General features: G+C 44.3%; 1 protein-coding gene across 3 annotated transcripts; it reads right to left on the minus strand.

Moving 5' to 3' along the window:
- Positions 1-2,483: 2,483 nt before the first annotated feature.
- Positions 2,484-9,242, minus strand: MGP (matrix Gla protein). 3 transcript variants are annotated; one of them, XM_074539538.1, is made up of 6 exons: positions 9,087-9,187; positions 7,927-8,082; positions 6,337-6,487; positions 5,517-5,552; positions 4,300-4,375; positions 2,484-2,864 (listed from the first exon to the last, which is right to left on the minus strand). In XM_074539538.1, exons 3-6 carry the CDS (start codon positions 6,395-6,397, stop codon positions 2,723-2,725), a joined length of 315 nt encoding a protein of 104 aa, XP_074395639.1. In that variant the 5' UTR covers positions 6,398-6,487; positions 7,927-8,082; positions 9,087-9,187; the 3' UTR covers positions 2,484-2,722. The 3 variants fall into 3 exon arrangements, with proteins under 3 accessions (XP_074395639.1, XP_005480791.1, XP_074395640.1); XM_005480734.4 differs by lacking the exon at positions 7,927-8,082 and having other exon boundaries at positions 9,087-9,242; XM_074539539.1 differs by lacking the exons at positions 7,927-8,082; positions 9,087-9,187 and adding an exon at positions 8,880-8,898.
- Between the last annotated feature and the right edge of the window lie 12,145 nt (positions 9,243-21,387).

Below are 21,387 nucleotides of genomic sequence, written 5' to 3' on the forward strand. Positions count from 1 at the left end.
AAACTGTTTTATTCTTCAGGACCTGATTGCTAAAGTTACTTGGTACAACAAGAGCCTTGCATGGGCTACGTGTCAATAACCCCACACTCCCCAAACTCACCACCCAAGTTACCAAAGCCTCATCCCACAAAGAGCATGGGAACCACAGAATGACAGAATATGCTGGGTTGGAAGGGACTCACAGGGATCATCAACTCTAGCTCCTGGCCTTACAGCATAACCAAGACTCACACCCTGTGCCTGAGGGCATTGTTCAAACTCTTCTTGAGCTCTGTCAGGCTGGTGATGTGACCACTTCCCTGGAGAGCCTGTTCCAGAGCTCACACACCCTCTGGGTGAAAAACCTTTTCTTGATATCCAAACTCAATCTCCCCTGACACAGTTCCAGCTGTTCCCTTGGGTTCTATCACTGATCACCAGAGAGCGATCAGTGCCCCTTAGGAGGATGCTGAACACTGCAATGAGGTCTCCTCCTGGCTGAACAGACCAAGTGACCAAGTTTGGGTAGTTTTGTGGTTTTTTTAATCAAGTGTGCTCATTCTTTCTGGTAGCAGAGATATAATCTTCCTCCTCTTCATATGCAGTTCTCTTCAGATCCTTGTGCAGGGCTACAGAAGTAAAGTTTAAGAGGCTCCCAAGGAAAATCAGAGCCATTTAAGGGTTTTTCCAATTCTTAGAAACACTGTCTTTCAGCTTAGAGAATTTTCAGGATTAAAATAAACCCTAACTTTTGTCCCTGTTAACTTTTCTACAGTCAGGAAAGCTGAATATATATACTAATGACATCCAGCAAAAAGTCTTGTATATATAGTATTCCAGCAAAAGAGTTAAAAAGTAAATAAACATCTAAAAATATTAGGTATTCTAGCAAAGTTATGCTTCCAGATGAATACTTGAAATAATATAAACATATAAATGGACAATTCTAGTAACCCAAACAGCTTTATTTATCCTCCCATCCTTTCCCAAGCTTTCTAACCAGCATGTAGTCTCTTAAATCTGTTTGGTTGTTGCCTATGCTAATGAAATCCCACAGAAATCTCAGGTGTTATTCATTATTTATACTGGTTAATTGGGGATTGGAAACACTGGGTATTTCTGGACACAGACCCAGACAGCACTAGACCTTGTCCCTTCTGTTGCGGTGGTGTCACTGCAGTGTCAAGTGAAACCCAGACATTGCAGACTTGTTGACTTTAGCATATGTGAGTTTGCTTCAGTTGGCAATCACAAGATTCACCTACTTGAGCACATAGAGAGCAAGTGTGTGTGAATATACCTAATCTGTACAGGTTTTTTTCCTTAAAATTATTTCTCTCTCACTTTTTCCTCTGGACAAAACTTTAGCAACTGTCAGGGTGGAGTTTCCTATCAGAAGTGTTTTCAATAAATAAATCACATTCAGTTTCAAAGCTGGCAAACCTTGAAGCATATTTTGGAAGGAGATGCATGTTTCTAATGAGCCAGGTAGATTTGGCTCCAGACTTAATTTCACAGGTTAGTCAACACTGGGATACTTTGTACATCACAGACTTTGATTGCATGCCATGAATCTTTCCAGCTTCTATAATTTGCAGATGCCTGTGTAAGCCTGGAGATGTGAGTGCTGAAACCATCTGTGTTGAGCTGAGATGGAAGTTATGTCTCCCACACAAATCTCACCAAGGCATGTCCCAGCTGCTGTGGCTGCTGTCAAGCCCAGAGCAGCACGGAATTCTTGGACATGCCAGCACTGGTGCCTTTTGGCCTGGGGACAGGCCCTGGTGATGGTGAGCAGAATGCAGCCATACTCTGAGGTCTAGGAGGAGCTCTGTGGAGTAACTTGTGCACAGGGTCGAGCCACATCTTTGTTTCAAACTATATGTGAACAGTCAAATGAAACAGTTCTATGTGAACAAAGTTGGTTCTGACCCCAAACACTGGATTTTTTTTCTTTTTATTTACCACCAGGAGCACCTCTCCAGCTTTGATTTCTGCAGCTTTCAAATGCTACCAGAGTAGTTTCAAATGGAAGTGTTTTGAAAGGGGATTGCAAAAGGAAATACAAGTTAAGTCTGGACCACACACTCCTTTCTAAAGGAGCACCTAACATCAGGACCTGATGGTAGCTGGATAAACAAGAGGCAATTTACAAGCTTTTTCTGTCACCAACTCTCACTTTGACTTCATTTTAAGATGAAATAGGTGCCCTCTGGATTTTGTTTCCCCTACTGAGGAAAGATTTGATTTTCAAAAAGTGCGTTCACATTCTGAACACCCCCCTGGTTTTAGACTAAGACTGGGAGCTGAAACTGTCCAGTGACCTCTGAAAGAAGCTACTTGTAGAACCTGGAACAAGAACATTATAGGTTCTTCCAAAGCCATATACTTGCCAGGTAATGATGTTTTTCCCCATAATCTGCAACAGAATGTATGATACACAAATTCAGTTCCTTCGTGGAAAATTGCATACCCCCCTTCCAAAATACTGTGACTCATGAGAAGATAGTATCAAACCAGCAGTTTATTTTGTAGTAAACACCCACATCCTGAACTCTCTGTGATCTCTGCTACATCAGCTCAGCGCTAATTAACACAGTGTCGGAATCCATGGCTACATGAGAGAGAAGCAGCAGGCAGGATAACATACAGGGATACAAGCAACTGAGTATGTTTCAGAGCCATTGCAATTTTGGGGAGGATACCCTGGACTCCAGGCTCCAGGGTGGGGACGGGCCGTCCTTTACTTGGTCCTCCTCCTGCCCCCAAAGTAGTGCTTGTAGGCAGCGGGGTAGCCGTGGCGGTAGGCGTACATCTCGCACGGGTAGTAGTCCTCGCAGAGCTCTCTCTGGTGCTCGTAGTGTGCCTTGCTGCGCTCCCTCATCCTGGAAAGGCAGGAGAGAAGAGGGGTAAGTGCTGCCATCCTAAATACCTCTCTGCAGCCCTTTCCTGTCCTGAGTTCCTCGCTTGGATTAAGGATCTGTCACAGGCACATTTATGAAAAATCCTTTCGTTACGATCTTTTCTCCTGAGAAGCTGAGAGGCCTCAGAAACTAACTGTAAACAATGGTTATCTGCTGCTGTGGAATGCAACAGGTGCATCTTTGATTGGTCTCATGTGGTTGTTTCTAATTAGTGACCAATCACAGCCCAGCTGTCTCAGACTCTCTGGTCAGTCACAAGATTTTATCATTCCATTTCTTTTCTATTCCTTGCTAGCCTTCTGATTAAATCCTTTCTTTTAATAGTTTTAATATAATATATATCACTATAATATATAATATATATATATATATATTATATATATATATAATATATATATATTTATATTTATATATTATTTATATATATATATATAAATAATATAATTTAATATAATATATATCACTATATTTAATAGTTTTAATATAATATATATCACAAAATAATAAATCAGCCTTCTGAAAGATGGAGTCAAGATTCTCATCTCTTCCCTCGTCCTTGGACCCCTGTGAACACTACCACAGCTGGTGACCCCGAGTGATGAAAAATTCCACAAGGATCCACCATCAGAGTCCGTCATCCAGCTACAAAGCTCTTAGCACACCAGCTTCTGTGTTTACTACACCCAGGGACTATAGCACGAATGTTTTGCCTCCTCAGGCAACCTTTTATTTAGGGGCTAAGTGAGGTGGTGGGAAGAGGGGAACGGCTCCTGCCTCAAGTTGAGGAAGAGTCCTCCCTTTGCAGCCTTCCTCAGCCTGATCTCTTCTGCTCTTCTGCTCTTTCCCAAACATATCATAGAAAAAAGACCTGAAATATTATGCGAAGGGATCAACTGTTACTGAGGAGAAAGTTTGCCTTATGCCTTGCTAAGAGATTATTTCTGTGCTTCAATCTTTATTTTCACAAGCCTTGAATAAGGCATGAAATTAGTTATCCCTGTATTTTATAAATGAGGCAAGGAGGCTCTCAGATGGCTCTTTGATTTAGAAAAGGTCATGCAAGTTCTGCATGAGAGCTGAGGACTAAAAAAAGATCTCAAACTGAGCTTTCCTTTGGACCATCCCACATTCATTCTCTCTCCTTCTGTTGGTGCTTCCTTCAGAAAAATTAATCAGTCTTCTCAGCATGTGGCATGTCTCCAAATCAAAGGACCTGCTCTGTGTTGTCTGAATTCTTGCTTTTCCTGGGCTTGGGGACTGAAATGGTACCTCACATTAAAAGAGAGACTGAGGTTTCTCACCAGTCACCATGGCTGCCACTGCTGCTAACAGCCTGCCTTGGCTAGGAGGAATCTCTCCCCCCTCCCAAGCTCAGCCTCCTGAGGCCATGACATACCTCTCCTGAGTGATACCTCTGAGCCTGGTGTCTGACTGTATGAAGTCACTGGCCCTTCTCCTGTTGAGGAAGGGATCTGAAAAAGCAAGGGGTTATTCAGACTGGCACTTTGTCAATGCCAGAGTTCAACAAAAGCTGGCTTCCTCCTTTAGAACAGCTTCCTTGTCTGCCCTCCTGTGTACAGTTAAATCCAGGACTTTTTAATATTCCCTCCTGTCCCCTGGCTGGTTCATGTACAGGCGCTCTCAGTGCAGCCTACAGAAGTACCCATGCTGCTCTTGTTCTTATTCAAATCACTCAGAGGAATGTTACTGTGATTTTGCTGCCACAGCCCCTCTGATGGAGTGGAGCTTGGCCCAGAAGAGGTAGGCACCAAGCTACACAGACCATGGGACATCTGAGCACGCTCAGAAGAACCACAAGAACTGTGAAATTTTGCACAGGAAGGGCTTGAGTAAATCTGCCTCCAAGGTTAGACAGTCATTGAGAAGTTTGTGTGGCAGTTTTGGACTGGGAGGCCTGAAAGTTCCTTCTGACATTTTTGAGAAACATCACAGTCCTGTTGCAGAGTTCAGGAGCCTGTGGATGTCACATGTCTTTCTGTTGCTAACTGTCTGCTTTGTGAAGTCCTTCTTCCACATGTCCTAATTTCTTTTTCATTTTGATTCACCTGTTCTCTAACTTAATCTCCAGGATATTGCTTGTTCCAAAGTGAGACTCTTCACCCTTTTCATGCTTTTCCTGTGACACTCTCTCTCCCTCTTCCAGCCAAAGGATCCCTTCTATTCACACACCCTGCCTGCTTCCAAGGTGCTTAGAGTAAGGCTCGCCTTGTACTTGGGGGAGAATAAATTCTGTATGTGGCTTCTACAGTGGCTCTTTCCATGCTCATCATGGAGCTTTTTGAGCAATTCCCTTTCTTATGTCAGTACCATGGTTTTGGTACATGTAACAGAGACCTGAGCTCTGTTCTCAATTTTTTTTTCCAATTCTCATTATATTCAATGCAAAATAATGGTATGAGCCTGTGCCAAAAAATGTGAAGTCTTCTTTGAACTCTCTCCCTTTTCATTCTGAAACTCCATCACTCAGTAAATTCAATTTCCCTGGGCTCAGTTGTTCTACCTATCTTATCCCTAGTAGGAGTACGAGTAAATGATCTTGGACATGTCTGTAGCACTCTTCAAATTCAATAAAATAGTAAAGCAGTCTCTTACTGAGATACTCATGGGACTCCATGCTCTCATGGGACTCTGTGGAAAGAAAGAATGAAACATGTATTATGACACTGTATTGATGGGATTCAGTATTTCATACACCACAGGTCAATGGAACACACACAGAAATCAGACAAGCCAGGCTTTAAGGCACGTGTTTAAAAGGAAGAGAAAGGGATAAGTGGTGTGACCTAGAATTTATATGAGGAGTTTAAAGTGCTCAGGAGTTTATTATAGAGCTATCTGGTGATTTAGTCAGTGCTTCCAGACTTACACTTGGTCATCCAGCCTGATTGTCCAGCACAATTCCTCACCTTCCGCTCCTGACACTACGGTGGTAGGATACCAATTTGCCTTCAAAGCTTGCATGTGTTCTTAGAGGATGTATTAGCACAGTAAAATGCACTTGACTCTCACATGAAGCAGCATCATAATTCCACCAATATGGAACTGTGTGCCTCACCAGGAAAAGGAGATGATATTACAAAAGGAAAAAGGAAAACCTTCCAATTAGCATGGAATAATTAAGAATTAGCACTTATCATAGTTCAGACAACAAAGGGACAAAAAGAGGAGCAGTCTGTGAGGTGAGGTGGAGCAGAGAGGAAGGGATCGAAGCATCCTGGACCATGAATTCCAGAGGCTGGAGGTAACAGCTCTGGATCAGGGCTAGGAGGGTCTGACACAAGCGCAGGAAAGCAGGCAAGAGATCAAGTTAAGGGCAAAGAAGGCACAAAGTTAAATAACAAACATCCGAACAGACTCATAAATGTCTGCAGGTTTGGAGTTTTCATTCTACCCAGTAATGAAGGTCACCTACCATAGGAAGTGGCAGCCAGCACCAGGACAGCCAGGAGCGCAAGGACGACAAGAGCGCGCATTGTGCCAGGGCAGGGACCAACCTCTCACTCTGTCCTTCGCACTGGGCTCTGCTCTCTCCTCACTGAGGGTAGCTGGAGATCCTGGGCTGACTGCAAAATTAGCAGTGGAATGTTTATTATGAAAACAGAGTGAGGAGGGAGCCTGTGAAAGAGGCTGGGCAAGGTGACAGCTAGCTGGTACACACTCTTCTTGGAGCTGCTACAAAACATCCTCTATTAGACTGGATTAGGTTTTGGGAAGGAAGGGGCATGCCCCCTTCCCCTCATAGCTCAGGGCTGGGGGACATGATCCAGAGGCAAACATGTCACTAGCACTCCACACTCAGACAAGCTGGCCTAGGCAAGTGGAAGGAATTTCACAGGCTGCCAGGGCCCCAAAGGCAGAGGTGTGTGTTGATCCCAAATATAAATGTTTGTTTTTCTGGTTTTTCCTCTGATCTGCTCTCTTTGCCCTCACCATATTCTGTCTGGATACAACCAGCCCAACTCTTCTGTCAACTTTGCCAATGGAGACATGGAGCATGAGGCTTCAAACATTCCTGTCCCACTCAGTTCCCCTCTCTCCAGCTGCCCTCTGCTGCAATGTCAGCCTGCCAGCTATCACAGGAGGAATACAACCTGCTGCCCCTTTTCATCTCCTACTTTATTGCTTCAGGAGTGACAGAAAGAATCCCTCTGCTGGTGTTATCATGATTTTTGCATTGAGATGACAGCAGCACCCAGAACTCGGTCTTTGAAGGCTCTCGCTGTGGGGCTGACCCCAGACTCCTCTTGCAGCCCAAAGAACTCCTCTTGGTGGAGTCAGATGCAAACATTTCCCTCTCTGGTCTAGCACTAGCAGTCCTTGCCTCATGAGCAGTGAAGTCACTAGCCAACATAAAGTTTTTCATCTGGGATGAATCTTCAAGGCCAGCAGTCTCAGGGAGAATTATTTTGCCTTTAACACCTAGAAGAGTTTGACTGGATCCAATAACGTGGGCAGCAGAGATGGACAAAACATGGGGTGTTCCACTCTCCAGCTCTTGGAACAGCAGAAAGAAGTGAAAGAGAAAAGGAATTACAGAGATGGCTGTCCCTGCTGGGTGAGAAGGAAGGAGTTTGCTGGAGGCAAGGTAGGGGTGTGGGCACCACTGCCTGCCAGCCCTCCCAGTGGCAGTGATGGGGCTGGAACCCCACACACTGCCTGGGGGTGAACCTCTGCCACAGGAACCATTCTTATGTCTCATCCAAGCTGTGACTACTGCCTGTTTTGTCTTTGTGTATATGCAGTTATCAGGATTTCTCACTGACAGGATGCAAAGTGAAGGCACTCTGGCTGCAGACCATTTTCCCCAAACCACTGCGCTGTTGTCACTGCTGTCACCTTCAGATGCCAATCCGTGAAGCCACACTGAAGGTAACACAGCCAAGAACCACTGGGGCATCTAGCCAGAGCCTAACACTTAATCAGTGAGGAGTGAAATCCATTGGAAAAAGATTTCTCTGGGCTTTGCAATTTACTCTTTCAATGTCAAACTCATGACCCTTACCTGAAGTCTCTTATCTAAAGAAGAAAAACTGAGAGAGTCTTCAACTTCAGCCCAAAGAGAAAGAATTGCTCTTCATCTCATGTGGAGAGCAGCTCAGTCCTGCACCAACAAGGCCCCCCCCATACACATCCACTTCTTGCCTGTTTGGAGTTTAGCCTGAAATGAAGAGGAAAACTTGGGAAAAAGCTAAAAGTTTGCTATAGACACAAGGTGAAACAGGAACTGAGACTTTGCTGCTGCCACTCTGTGCCCTGCCACTCCAGTCTCTTTAAGGAAATTCTCTGCTCTGGGATCCTTTTCATTCCTTAGAACTTAGAAGTTTTGGACTTATTGTTGAATATGAATTTTATAGGTTTCCCAAACGTCTTGTACAGTAGCTGCTAATAAAGAAAAACATGAGGGAGAGGCTGGAGGACAGACTCCAGTGGGAAAGCAGTGGGGCACAGAGAGGAAGATGCTGGGTGTACTTTGGAAAGAAAGTGAAGCTGCCCAGTGAGAAATTCCAACACGCTTTCGCGCCAAACCCTCTTTATTTGCCTTCACTCAGGGCAGAGCTTTCTGCTCCCTAGGAGACTCTGCTCCCATTTCAGAGGACTCTGATCCCAGAATGCCTGGAGCATACCCTGCCATCAACCACAGGAGAACAGCCACAAACACCACTTTAACCCCAATGTTTCATTTGTTACCACGGAAGCAATACATTTTTCAAGGGATGAATGAGCATGCCAGCTACACAGCCCTATTCCAACAAATCTCCTTCGGGGAATTCTTCCTCTTGCAAAAATACTTCCTTCTGCTCCCCCTGCACTCCATGCTTTCCCAGCACACATCTCCCCTACTCAGCAGCAGTGGGCTGCCCTGGGGGTAACATACCATGCAGCACAGTGAGCCCAATCCCTCTGCTTTCTTTCAGCATCCACTGGTTAGAAATACAGAAAGGAGCTAAGACAAACCTGCACATGCCAGGGAAATCTCTGTAGACTCACAAATAAAGGAGGGCTCAGAAAAGCAGCCCTGATGTGTCTGCTGCTGGAGTGGAAAATCACAACACTACACACGCTGTAGCAATCACTCCTGACACTTTACAGCGGTGAAGCACCAGCAAGGCAATGATAATAAGCAGCTGTCCAGGAAAAGCAAGGCAGTCCCTGAATACTCACTAAGCTGTTGCTTCCCTGCCAGTCTGCAACTCTTGTCTCAGGGGGCAGCTCTCCTGGCGTCCTGCACCCTGGACCGAAGAAGAGGGACCTTTTATTCACTAGCATCGATCAGTGACTCCTCCCCTCTCCCACTCTTGGTCCACCCCCAGGCTACCATCAGAACCACCTTCTGCCCACAGCCGGGAAGCCAGCAACATCAAAGAGCTGAGCCAGAAGGGACAGAGCCAGAGCACACACAGCGGCTAGAGGGGACACAGCCACATCCAGGTGGCTTTTCTATGCCTGGGAGCAGTGAGTGAACAGAGATATGAGAACAAGCTCCAGTCTCCTTCTTTGGTGCAGGAACCCCCCTGCCTTTCACCCCCTCCTTTTCTGGCTGTACTCTGTCCCAAGCTACAGTGCCAGCCAGGGCACCTGTTCTTCTGCAGGAACAGTAGGCCAGGAGCCTTCTCCCACCTCAGTTCATGCTGCTTTTACAACTGATCCCCCTCTTAATGGCAGGCTAATATCAGACTGAAAACTCACGTGGCAAAGGTGTCAGCTCCAAAACCCCCAAAAGTGACAGAGCTACACACAAACCCGACCCCCTGAGGTGCCCCCTCTGCTCACATGGGGCTCACAGCAGAGCTGGGCAGCACAGCCCCTGTGAGTGCTGGACTGGGCTTTGGGCTCCTGGCCCAAAATGAGAATGATAGCACACCCATGGAGATAAAGAACCACCACTGTTTGGACAGAGAACAGTGAGCAGCTCCTTTCCAAGGGATTTATCTTTAGCTCCTTCAGTGCTCTATGAATTTGGGGAAGGTTCAGACTTCACTGTGGTAATGAAGTACCATGTTATTTGTGTCCTTGTACAGGCAGCTCTTGGTCCTTAGAGCCTGAGGACAGTAATCTTGAACTGTCCTCAAGGCAAAGGGCACTTGATCAGGAACCACCTTTGGAAAGCAGTGCAAAAAGGAGGGCACTTCTTGCCCTTGTCTACCACCCTTTGGGGTCATCTAAGTTTCAACCCTATAACATGCTGAACCGTAAAAGAAATCAGGACTCAGAAGATCTGGTCACCCTCATCTGCCTAGATACTGGTAAATCATTGGTCCCAGTGCCATCTGGCAAACTCTTAGTTAAGTGGAAGAAAATGGACATTAAAACGGCAAGATAGTAGGGAACCGGACAAATGGGGCAAAAACTTAAGCAATGAAAAGGAGAAATTGTGAGAAATTGCCAATTGAATTTCTCTTGGGACTAGATTTACATTACTTCTTTTAATGACGGGCTTTAAAAATGAACGCTTGTTGAGGAATTTTGTCAATAACACAAAGCAAGAGGGAACAGTAGTGAAAAGGAAGTCTGAGAGCTCCTACAGGATGAAAAGTATGACCTTTAAATCTTCATTAGCAGGAACAAAATCATTTGCAGTAGGGCAAGGGCAAGGTCTGCCATTGGAATTAGCAGTAAGAATCCTGCTGTAAATTAAAAGTTCATAAGCTAGAAATAATTAGGGAACAAAAAGAAGAACTATGAACCAACAATCATAAAGGTAAGGACACAGCATTCTGAGATGTCTACTGGGAGTGTGCTAGCAGACATGGGCATCTGTTGGTGCCACTGGATAAGTTACCAAGGAGATCTCAGCAGGATTCCTCTGCATGGCCCAGGTCACCCCCTTCATGGAGTAATTCTGCTGGGAGTGCTATAGATGAGGACTTAAATATGATTTGCATTCACACCCAAAATGACAGACCTTTTCACCATAGCCTGTGTGAGTTGCTAAGCCTCTCCATGCCTGCATTGACCTCAAGGCTTTTCCAGCAGGACAATGGACAAGCAGTCAGGTTTTGTTTCCATCAGGACAATGGACGAGCAGTCAGGTTTTGTTTCCAGTCCCCCCCAGGGGCTGTGTCACAGCCCACAGCTCTCATCATTAGGAGAAATCCCATCTCCAGCCTTTGTCTTTAGCCATGATCCACATCGATGTCTCCCTCACTGAGTGCCCAGCTGATGCTAGGAAGGCTTCAGCAGAGTTGCTGAGCGCTCCAGTAAGGGAATAAACCCTATCAGCTCTGCAGCTGAGCAAGGTTTCCAAACCCAGGTTACCCTGAGTATCCAGTAACTGGACTTACCAATCTGGACAGTCCTTTCCAAATTTGCTTCTGTGTTTCAGGATGTAAGTTAGTCAGCCACCACATGGTCTATGGCTTACGGAGAGATTTCTCAACCTGATAAACAAGTGCTTCTTAGAACAACTAGTTCTACAGCACATGAGAAAACAAGACTTTATTTTTACTTTTCCATTTAGTCCTAAGTAATACCTAGGAACTGGTCCAAGAAGCAAGAATAATTGAGCCACTAAGTAAGAGTGTTTGACTATCCACAATATAATTAAAGTCAACAACCTCATGGAATAAATCGTGCTGAAAACTAGCATACTGACACTAAGCTTTAGAAAGGGAGATGTTTTTTAAACACAGAAGCTAGTCAAAAGACTATGAAATAAAAATAAACAGAACACATTTCAGATATTTAAAGAACTTGATATACATATCTGAATGTGTGTTAGCTCTGGCAGAAAACTCACTCAGCCACTCAAAATTAAAAATTACTTCAAATGCTAGTTAAACCTCGGGGGAAAAAAACCATTTCAAAACTAGATTTAAAATTTTCTAAAGATTAAAAGAATGGGGGAGCACATAAACAGGAAAATCTAGTTTCATATCAATCAAACATTTTTTTTCAAAATAACTGCAATGACTAATTTCCACTTCCATGATGGAATGGGGAAAAAAGAGTAATTTCATAACAAATAAGTGATGGGGTTTTTTTTCCAAAATATTTAAACACATATCTTTGACCTGTCTTGACATTTCCCCTGTGGAAAATTTTGCCCCCAGCATTACAACTTTTTGCAAAAATAAAAGTTTCCAGTGTGAAAATACATATTGGTTCTAACAATGTGGATCTAGTCTTTGGAGTGTTGTAAAAACCACTGTCTGAAGCTCACAGACAGTGTCAGTCTTCTGTGGGTGGGAGGGTTACCATACCATCTTCCTGCTCTTTTCTTTCATGCTTCCTCCAACATTTTGGGCAGTTTAGAAGCTTCCCTTTCCATCTTACATAATAACTTCCAGTAACTTTCTCCTGCCCATGGATGTGAAGTACACCTGCATGTCCAGCCTGAAGGATGTCACTCTGGGCTCTGGGACAAATGGTTCCTCAGTATCCCAGGGCTGAGGACCAGGACTGAAAATAAACACCATTTAAAGGCCCAGATCCTTCTTCCCTGAACAAATTCAGAGGGTGAGAGGATAATTCTTCTTCCACTTGCTCTGACTTAGAGAATTCAGGCTTGTCTCCACATTAATCATGACCATAAGGAGAGGTTTAAAGTTGGTGAGCTGTGAAGGTTGGTTGGTTGGTTGGTTGGTTGGTTGGTTGGTTGGTTGGTTGGTTGGTAAACTGGGGAGGCTTTTAGCACTGCATTGTGTTAGTGATGGCAAATTAGTTAGTGGAAAATTAAATTTCATGTACTCTACTGAAATTCAGACATTAGTGTCCAGACACAACCTCTATGCAGCTGTGATCCTCAAAGTTACTCCCTGTAATCCATCAAGCTTCAAAACAAAGCCCAGTGTCCTAGAAAAATCTCAGTCTGGCTATGAACACAGGAGCATTTGGAGTCAGCAGTACAGCCTAATGGGAACTCACTGCTCTCCAGTTCTGCTTGCTGGAAAACAGTGAGCCTGGCTCAAGCCTTCAAGTGCAAAGCTCTGCACACTCCATGGGATATCACTGAGTTACCTCAAAGACTATCTCTGTTTGGCCAGGACTTGCCAGAACAGCTGTGTTTGGCTGGTAATAGGAAGTTCATGAGCAGAGAAGACTAAAATTTCACAGAAGTCAGACCAAGGTTATTCAGTTCACTGAATAAAGCAACCAAAACATTTCAGGGCTAAGAGCTAATTCTGTTGCTTCCTTTGGCTTCACCCCCACCCACCCACACATGTCCACATCCCCTGATCAGCATATTTCTCCTTCAATCTGGGAAAGGAGGAAGAGACAGGATAATATTAATATTACTTGGATGTTGAAAAAGTTGGCAGAGGTTCTTGCACAGAGATTAAATAACCCATATAAGAAAATTGCATTTCATGTACTTGAAGAATCCTATGAAAAACAGGGCAGGCAAAATGTTCAAGCTTTGTCTATATAAACAAGGCATGCTTCTGGGTTGCATTTATGGGAAAAGGGAACAGAAATCTCTCTTCTTTTTCCACACCCATCCCCCTTGCTTCACCACATGAACACAAAAATGTCCTGACCTGCTTAATTCTTTGGGATCAGATGAGATTTAGCCGCCTTATTTCCTGTACAGACACGGGAAGAGATAAGAGCAGCTGTGGTTTCACTCTTCTCATCCATCTGGTAAATAAAAAAAAAACAATAATGCTTCTTCTTTTTTTTTAACAACATACTTAGGATAGCATCTTAGATCCCAAATCTGCCAGCCCTTGTGAAGCCAAGACTGGATTGAAACATTTATGTTATGTCTGTCTTGAATGCAGGAGGCCACTGAAGTATTTACAAGCATCCCTGTAGCATTATATCCGTTTCTTTGTTCTATCTCGGTTCAGTATCTAAAGGACCATAAATGTTGTCTTGAGCAACAACTTGCAAATATGCAAATAACTTTTTCTGTGGCACATCAAGCCCCTGGTCTTGGCCTCTGTTGTTAATATCAGATAGAGTACAAAGGAATGCTAGGGAGTGGAGGGAAATACACAATACACAGCTAATTGTGAAATGCTGTTTGTAGCAAGAAGAAAAGCATTCTTATTTATTGAAGCATGAAATCTGATTACTCTTATCTTCTTGTGCATAACTACAAATTATATTAATGTTCCTAACACCACATGGTAGTCAAATCATTTGACTTGATGATCTTCCTTAATATTAATTTCAAACTGTTTATATGCTTTTTGGATACATATTTATTTTATTTGCATTAAACTTGGCAACTGGGCATTTTTATTAAGAAATGTTGTGTTCACATAAAGCAGGAAAGAATTTTAAAAGGAGAAGGAAAGATAAAAGGAATGCAAGAAATGTTTGGACAATGTTCTCAGGCTTAGGATGTGATTCCTGGGGTTTTCTGCTCAGGGCCATGAGCTGGACTCAATGATCCTGATGGGTCCCTTCTGACTCAGTATATTCAATGATTCTGTGATAAATCAGATCTTTCAGATTAGTTTTTCCTTCTTCCTAAAATGGCACTGGACTCCAAAACCCACCACTCTCTGAGAGGTGTCTTTGTCATTAGTGGTCCCGATTTTCTTCAAATTATAAAAGAAACAATAAAATAATAGAAATTGAGAACAAAGAAGAGGTCTGGGTGCAGTAGCACTGGGAAGAAAGGCATAAGAAGGGTTACAAGAACAGCCCATATTGATGGAAGCTGGATTATCAGGTCATTAAAATCCCAGCATATTGACACAGATCCTCTGGATATCCAGATGGGGGGCGAGGGAGGGGGAAATAAACCACAGTTTAGAACCAGGTAAGTCCTAAAACAAGAGGCAAAACACCTAAGACTTATTAAAAGAAAAAAAAAAATTAGATGTCAGATGTCTGGAGATGATGGTGCTTGGAAGAAAAACAAGATTGAGCTCTAAGATACATAGATGAGGAGACAAAGGAGGATGAGCTCTAGTGATACTCAGAGGTGGGAAAGGATGGAGGCAAAATACAACAGTTACTGCCAACTCCTGCACGATGGAAAAGATGCATCTAAAATGAGCATATGGTGGCCAAACTAAGAGAAACACCAGAGACCTGACAAGAACTCCACAGCCCATGAATTAAACCTTCTATGTGATTGCAAGAAAATGAAATAGTATGAACAAATGCCTTCTGTTGCCTATGAATATGTGGTTATGAGCATCTTAGTCTGAGTGAGTGAAATCAGAGTGGTTTGAAATAAAATAACCTTCGGTTTCTATAGTGTTCTATTGGCCTCTCTTACTTCAATATTGCAACAATAATCACTACAAAATGACGTATCAGAAGGCAGTATAAAGACCTCTTATGATGTCCTTAGTATGGAAAACTCTTTATCCAAACCCCTCTCAAGTGGTTCCACAGCTTTGGAAGTCATCTGCTTGATAATAAGCTACTTTCAGAGCTCTTTCCATTTCATCTCATGATCCTTTTAGCCAGGCACTGTGAGGAAAACCAGGATGGGTGCACAAGAAAAAGAGCAAGACTCCAGTGCTGCAGGCATGAGGTTCTGGATTCAACATTTCCCCTCATTTGCTCAGAAAAATCTGACCAGGGTCTCTTCTGCTGAAATTGTCTGTCCCTTTTTGTCTACCTACCTGATGAAGGACGTAATTTTAAGATTCGATACAGATGTCGAAAATCACAAAAAAACACACATATGACTTACAACATGTATCAGTCATAGAAATTGCATTCTGCTATTTTCCACAGCAGAATCTTCCTTTAAAGACTTTTGCCAACAAAGACACTTTTGTTCTTCCTGGTCTTTAACCAATGTTTTCTTCCCCTCTGTTCCAGTAATAGAATCTGCTTACAATACTTCCTGGCACCAACTGGATTGTATTATTTGGGATTTCTTTTCACTGTCTCCCACCTACAGCCACTGGAAAATATTACTGTACATTTATCAGGAAAATACACTTCATGAGTCACATATTGGGTACACAAGCAGTTACAGCCCTGCTGGCTGGCTAAGCCCAAGATTAGTGACAATGTTGTTTGCTACCATACATTTCCATACAGCAGACACTGAATGAGAATCTCTGCTGTGCATATATTATATACCAAACATCTGTACACATCTGTAGAACACACCTTGCTCCACGTTACTTGACCAAGCATCTGTCTGTTGCTTCATCTCTGAGGCAGGTGATTGTCTTTCTTGATGGTCATTTCACTAGTGAACTGGAGGAAGAAAGAACAAACCTACTGGAGAATCCAATAAATAAAATAGCAACACTACACAATAAATAAGACATATCCACTATCTCCTAAACAGACCCTTGTCTATTTTGAGACCTGAAATTAGCAGTAAGGACTGCAGTCAGCACAGGCATTTCCTTAGAGATGCCCGGGGATCTCATTAGGGTTAAGGTCCTGTTTGTGCCAAGTGCTGCACAAGCTGCAGGAGGGAGAGACCTGTGGCTATATGCCTGTCCTCAGCCCTCCACAGGAGCAGAGCTCTGGCAGGAGCACCTCCCTCAGCCAAGGGCTCTTTTATCACTGCCTGGCCTTCCCAACATGGGGCTTGGTGGTGACAAGTGACACACAGGCATCCCAAGTTCACTCTCTTTCTTATCCCCTGGAGCTCTTCTGCTTTGTCTGATCTCTCTGGGCTCTCTGTCCTGTCACTCTGACAATGATCTGTCACTGCCCCAATCCTCTATTGCAGCACTGGATTGCTAAATAGAAATCTCTGTCATTACCTTATCTGGGAAGATCTTAAGTAGGAGCATAAGAAAATAATTTATCAAACTGAGTTTGCACTTCCTGAGGGGGACACCATCAGTGAAACAGCAGCAGGAGTGCTATGAGGAGCTCTGTACTGCCACTGAAGAGAGGTCTGCAAGGCTGGCATGACAGCTGAGAGCGTGGCTTATCTTCTTCTCTCCTGCCTGTCAGCAAGCACCTGAAATCTCAGATCAGGTTTCTGCCTCCTCCATGCAAAACTTAGCACTGAGGCACAGGGTTTACCTTAAGCTGCTCTAGAGAAAAGGATTCCTGATGTCTTTTTGCTGAAGTTTTTTCCTGCCTATCCCTGCCTGTCTGGTGGCTTCATTCTGCCAAATTGTGTGGGCTCCCTGAAAAGCTCCTGGGCCCCAGGAACATCCATTGTCCTTGCTCTTAGTGTGAGCTTTTGCTGTTTTTGTCAGTGATCTGGGGAATGGGCTCCCTGGGATTTCTCTAAGTGGGTGGTGGAGCTTGGAGAGAAGCAGAGGAGGATGGTGCTTGTCCAGAAACAGTCCCCTCCCACACATGTTGCCCATCTGTGACATCTCGGTCTGTCACAGAGAAATTCACAGACAGATTTAATATAACAAACATAAATAAAGCAGCGCCAAGTCTTTGGCTGATTGTCATGGCCAGAAATAGAAGCCAGCTACTTCAGGAACTTTGGGTTTGCATGCTTGATGGATTCTCAGCATAAGGACAGACATTCAGATAAACCCAGCCTAAACTGAAGTAAACAATCCTGCATGAATGTTCAGGAAGGTGGCACTGAAGTGAGCCAGAGAAAATCGGTACCATTGAAGACAATGGGCAAGGAGCAAGGAGCAGCTCCAGGCAGCTCATCCTGGGGGACCTGAGGGTCCCAGCAAGGATGTGAGGGCATGTTATGAGTAAGACTACAGTAGTCCTGACATGAAAAACCTAATCATGCAGTTCTGGAGCTTTCCACTTCTGCCCAACACATGGTCTCACAAAGCCAGTAGCACCATAATACCTTAGGGACCACTGCCCTACTGTCAGGTGTGTCTGATCATTTGAAAGTGGGGACAAGACAAGCAGACACACAGATCTCCTCATTTCCATAGGAATAGCCAAAGAAAGAATCCCACCCTATTTGTAAAATGCTGGTAAAGCAGTTTCTTGAGTTTGAAATGTTCTGGATGCAGTTATCTTTGTTGTTAGAAGAAGAAGAGTTTTATTGTCCCAAATCACAAAGCCAGACTTGCCAAGAAGGAGTCCACTGAAATACCACTCTCAGAAACCTTTGAACAGGGCCCCAGGCAAAGTGCTAATCCATTTGCTTGTGTTGCTTAAGTCTTTCTTCATCACCACTCTGACGGAGGGTGCCTGGTGGGTTCTCTCTGTTCTCCTTTGGCACAGGATATTTCTTCTTTTTAAAGGGGAGTGCCTGGGGCACAAACGATAAGGCAGGCACTTTTCCTGGGAGCAGCAGTGTTATGCTTGAGGCAGAGCTGCCTCTAGGGCATTGGTATGGGCAAAAAGAGAAATAAAATCGTACCAGGGTCAGAGGAGCTGTCACTCACACAGATACAGGGGGCCAGCAGGGAGGAGGAGGGTGCAGTGAGAGCCAGCCCTGTCCTGGAGACTGAGAGGAAACCTGTGGAATGCATTGTATGCTCAAGTCTCCATGCTGCCTGCAGATAGCAAGGCAGAAAGAAGAGAAAGAAGAGATCCTGGTTTGGGATCCTGAGAACAATCTTACCAGGGTGATTTTCAGGATACCCTGTTTCTGTCTGCTGCTCTGTGGGAGCAGTGCATCTCTCCAGAGTGGTTTGTGTCTCTGTGAGCAACCTGGTCACAGCAGAGACTCCAAAGATGTGCTGTTCCCATGCTAGAGACCTGAAACATGGAAGCGCCTGAAAGCCCCATTAAGCATGGCAGTATCCAGACTCCTGGATGGCAGAACAGGTCTGTGAAAAGAAGATTGATGAACATTTAAAGACTGTTGATCATTTGATATAAGCATTACTACCTCAGTTATAGCATGAGAAACTGCCTTTCACTTTAACAATACCTTCCTTTCTGCTACTGTCTTTCCATGACTAAAATGTACCAAGCAAGGGTTCATTCACATTTTCTTCTCACCTGCCACCTGTACTTCTTGATTATGCAAATATGCCTTCTTAATATCTTTGTAATAAAATATTTTAAACACAATAATATTCAAATATTTGCTAATTATACAAAATAACATTTAAACATTGATGACACAAATATATCTTCTTATTATCTGCTTAACATAGTATTTTCTCTATTGCTAGTATCTCAACAGAGCAAAAAACCTGAAAACGTTGCTACGAGATTTGGTCTGAAACCCAGGATGCCCAGGGATCCAAGGAAGCATAGGAACTGCTTGGAGAAAGCAATGCAGCCAGGAAGCCCATTCACCATCAGACCCCAAAAGAATAAAGAAGTTCATCCACGAGGAAAGGTCTCACTGGCAAGGAGTGGGAGATGGAGGGAAAACAACAATCCTGATCTGCTTGGCTTCAGCTGTGCCAAACAAGCAACAAAACAAGACAGACTTCTACTCATGGTGAAATACTGCCATTTCAACTTCAGCAAATAGCCATTGGGAGTCACAGGGAGAGGGAAGGTGAAGGGAAAGTGTGGCCATATGGCTTACATTCAGGAGATCTGCATGCAGAAGATCTGGGCTCTGTCTCCAGCTCTGCCTACAGGCTTCATCAACAGCCTGGGGTAAGTTACTGTCTGTCTTTTCTGTTTCTCAGCCAAAGAACAGAAAAAATTGGCCAAGGAAAATAAAGTCTTGATTGCAATGGGAAGTCGTGATATATCCAGGATCAACACCCACATTGAATTCCAAGATGCCAAAGAATACTCTGAGCACAACAGATTTATGTTGAAAACATCACCTCTGTATTTTAAAATGCAATCTTTCAGGCATACAGCCCTCTCTTCTTCCTCTCTCTCCCCCTCCTTTAGGGGAGAAGAAAACAGCTGAACATTTTTTCTTGAGGTGATTATTCTATTCCTTCCAGCAACTAACAGAGCAAGAAAACAGAAAAACTGCAAGTTTCCATCCTGCTCTTCTGACAGCTGATTAGAATATTCAAGGACTTGACATTTGTCGGCAGTTGCTCACACAAACAAAGGAACTAGAATTGGACTGCACCCATGCTATGTCTTCTGGCACCTGTGGAAGTAATGATGTGCTGTACTAAGCTGGACTGAGAAAGTTACAGATTGCAATGCCTCATCTGCAAGGTAAAAGGCAAGTAATAATGCTGGTGATGTAGACAGACACACAGACACACAGACAGACAGAACACATGACATGGCTGGCATAGAATTACATTAATCCCTAACAAATGATGAGATGTGGGCTCTTGCCTAGGAAGAGAGGAAGGTGTAAGACACAAAGAATATCTGATACTCATAACACAGGGGTAGGGAGAAACCTGGAGAGCTCACACAGCCCATGCTCAGGCTGGAGACTGGATGGGGCTGGCATTTCAGCCTGGATGTGGACACCTTGTGGGGCTCTCCAGGGGCTGTTGTGATCCATGAATATTCAATGAGCCCTGGTGAGCTCAAGGGGAGGAGGACACAGCGCTGTTTGCAGTTCGGGTGCAGAGGGCAGCTCTGCATAGCTGCCATACTGGAGGTCTGGTGCAGGCAGGGATGCAGCTATCCATGGGCCTTTCCTCTAACCCAGACAAAACTGCTGCTTTACAGATCATGCAACTAACCCGCCTGCCTGTATGGATTTGCAGGCACTTCAGCAGAGAAGGGAGAAATTCAAATGAGAGAACAAGTACGCTCTTATTCAGTGTGCATCTTGTGGTTTTGCAGATTTTTCCACTGAAAATATTCCTCTGAAGTTTCCTTAGTGACTAAGCCAAAATGGGTCAAAGAGGTATTTGATTCACAGCCTTAGAAAAAACACTTGAGTGTTCTCTTCTCCACCATTATCAGTTCTCCGTGGTATCCACCCAGCACCTTCCCTCACTGACCCTTACCCATTGCTGGCCACATCACTCCTTGGGCAAGTTCTCTCCTCTCAAAACAGCCTTTGGCTCTTCCTTGCCCTCCTCTTTCATGGTTCTGCAAACCACTGTCCCAGCTGTATCCTTCAGACAATAGTTCCTCCTCCTGTGTCAACTGTCCCCAGGTCTGTGCTGTCCTGTGGGCTGTCACTTGTGGTACTGAGAGGAAATCATCCTGTGTGGAGGTGATTAAGAGTGACCAAGTCCTGTGATCTGTCCCCCAGTAAGAGTTTGTTTCTAATATTTCTGCCCAGATGTATTGGTTTAGCCTCCTTCCAGATGATCTCCCCTTGGCCCCTCAGCACAAGAGTGACGTGGAGTTCCTGCAGTGAGTCCAGCAGAGGACAACAAAGAGGATGAAGGGACTGGACCATCTCTCTCATGAGGAGAGGCTGAGGGAGCAGGGCGTGCTCAGGCTTGAGAAGAGATGGCTGAAAGAAGGCATCATCAATGTTTGTAATCAGAAAGGGTTGTGTCAAGAGGATGGATTCAGACTCTTCTCAGTGGTGCCAAGCAACAGGACAAGAGGCAATGGGCAGAAACTTGTGCACAGGAAGTCTTATCTGAGTATAAGGATGTGTTGAGATACTTATCTGAATATATGGTGTGGGTGGCTGAGCACTGGAGCAGATTGCCCAGAGAGGCTGTGGAGTCTCCCTCATTGGAGATATTCAAGAACCATCTGGACACAATCCTGTGCCATGTGCTGCGGGATGACCCTGCTAGAACAGGGAGCTTGGACCAGATGACCCCACTGTGGTCCCTGC

This window comes from Zonotrichia albicollis, chromosome 4, assembly GCF_047830755.1.
Source record: "Zonotrichia albicollis isolate bZonAlb1 chromosome 4, bZonAlb1.hap1, whole genome shotgun sequence".
Taxonomy (NCBI): domain Eukaryota; kingdom Metazoa; phylum Chordata; class Aves; order Passeriformes; family Passerellidae; genus Zonotrichia; species Zonotrichia albicollis.

Bases quoted from the DNA above. Each gene is read 5' to 3' on its own strand.
- MGP (XM_005480734.4), bottom strand. From the start codon at position 6,397: ATGCGCGCTCTTGTCGTCCTTGCGCTCCTGGCTGTCCTGGTGCTGGCT. The intron at 5,553-6,336 runs GTAGGTGACCTT...TTCTTTCCACAG, and splicing joins GCTGGCTGCCACTTCCTATG to AGTCCCATGAGAGCATGGAG. The intron at 2,865-4,299 runs GTATGTCATGGC...CTGCCTTTCCAG, and splicing joins AGAGGTATCACTCAGGAGAG to GATGAGGGAGCGCAGCAAGG.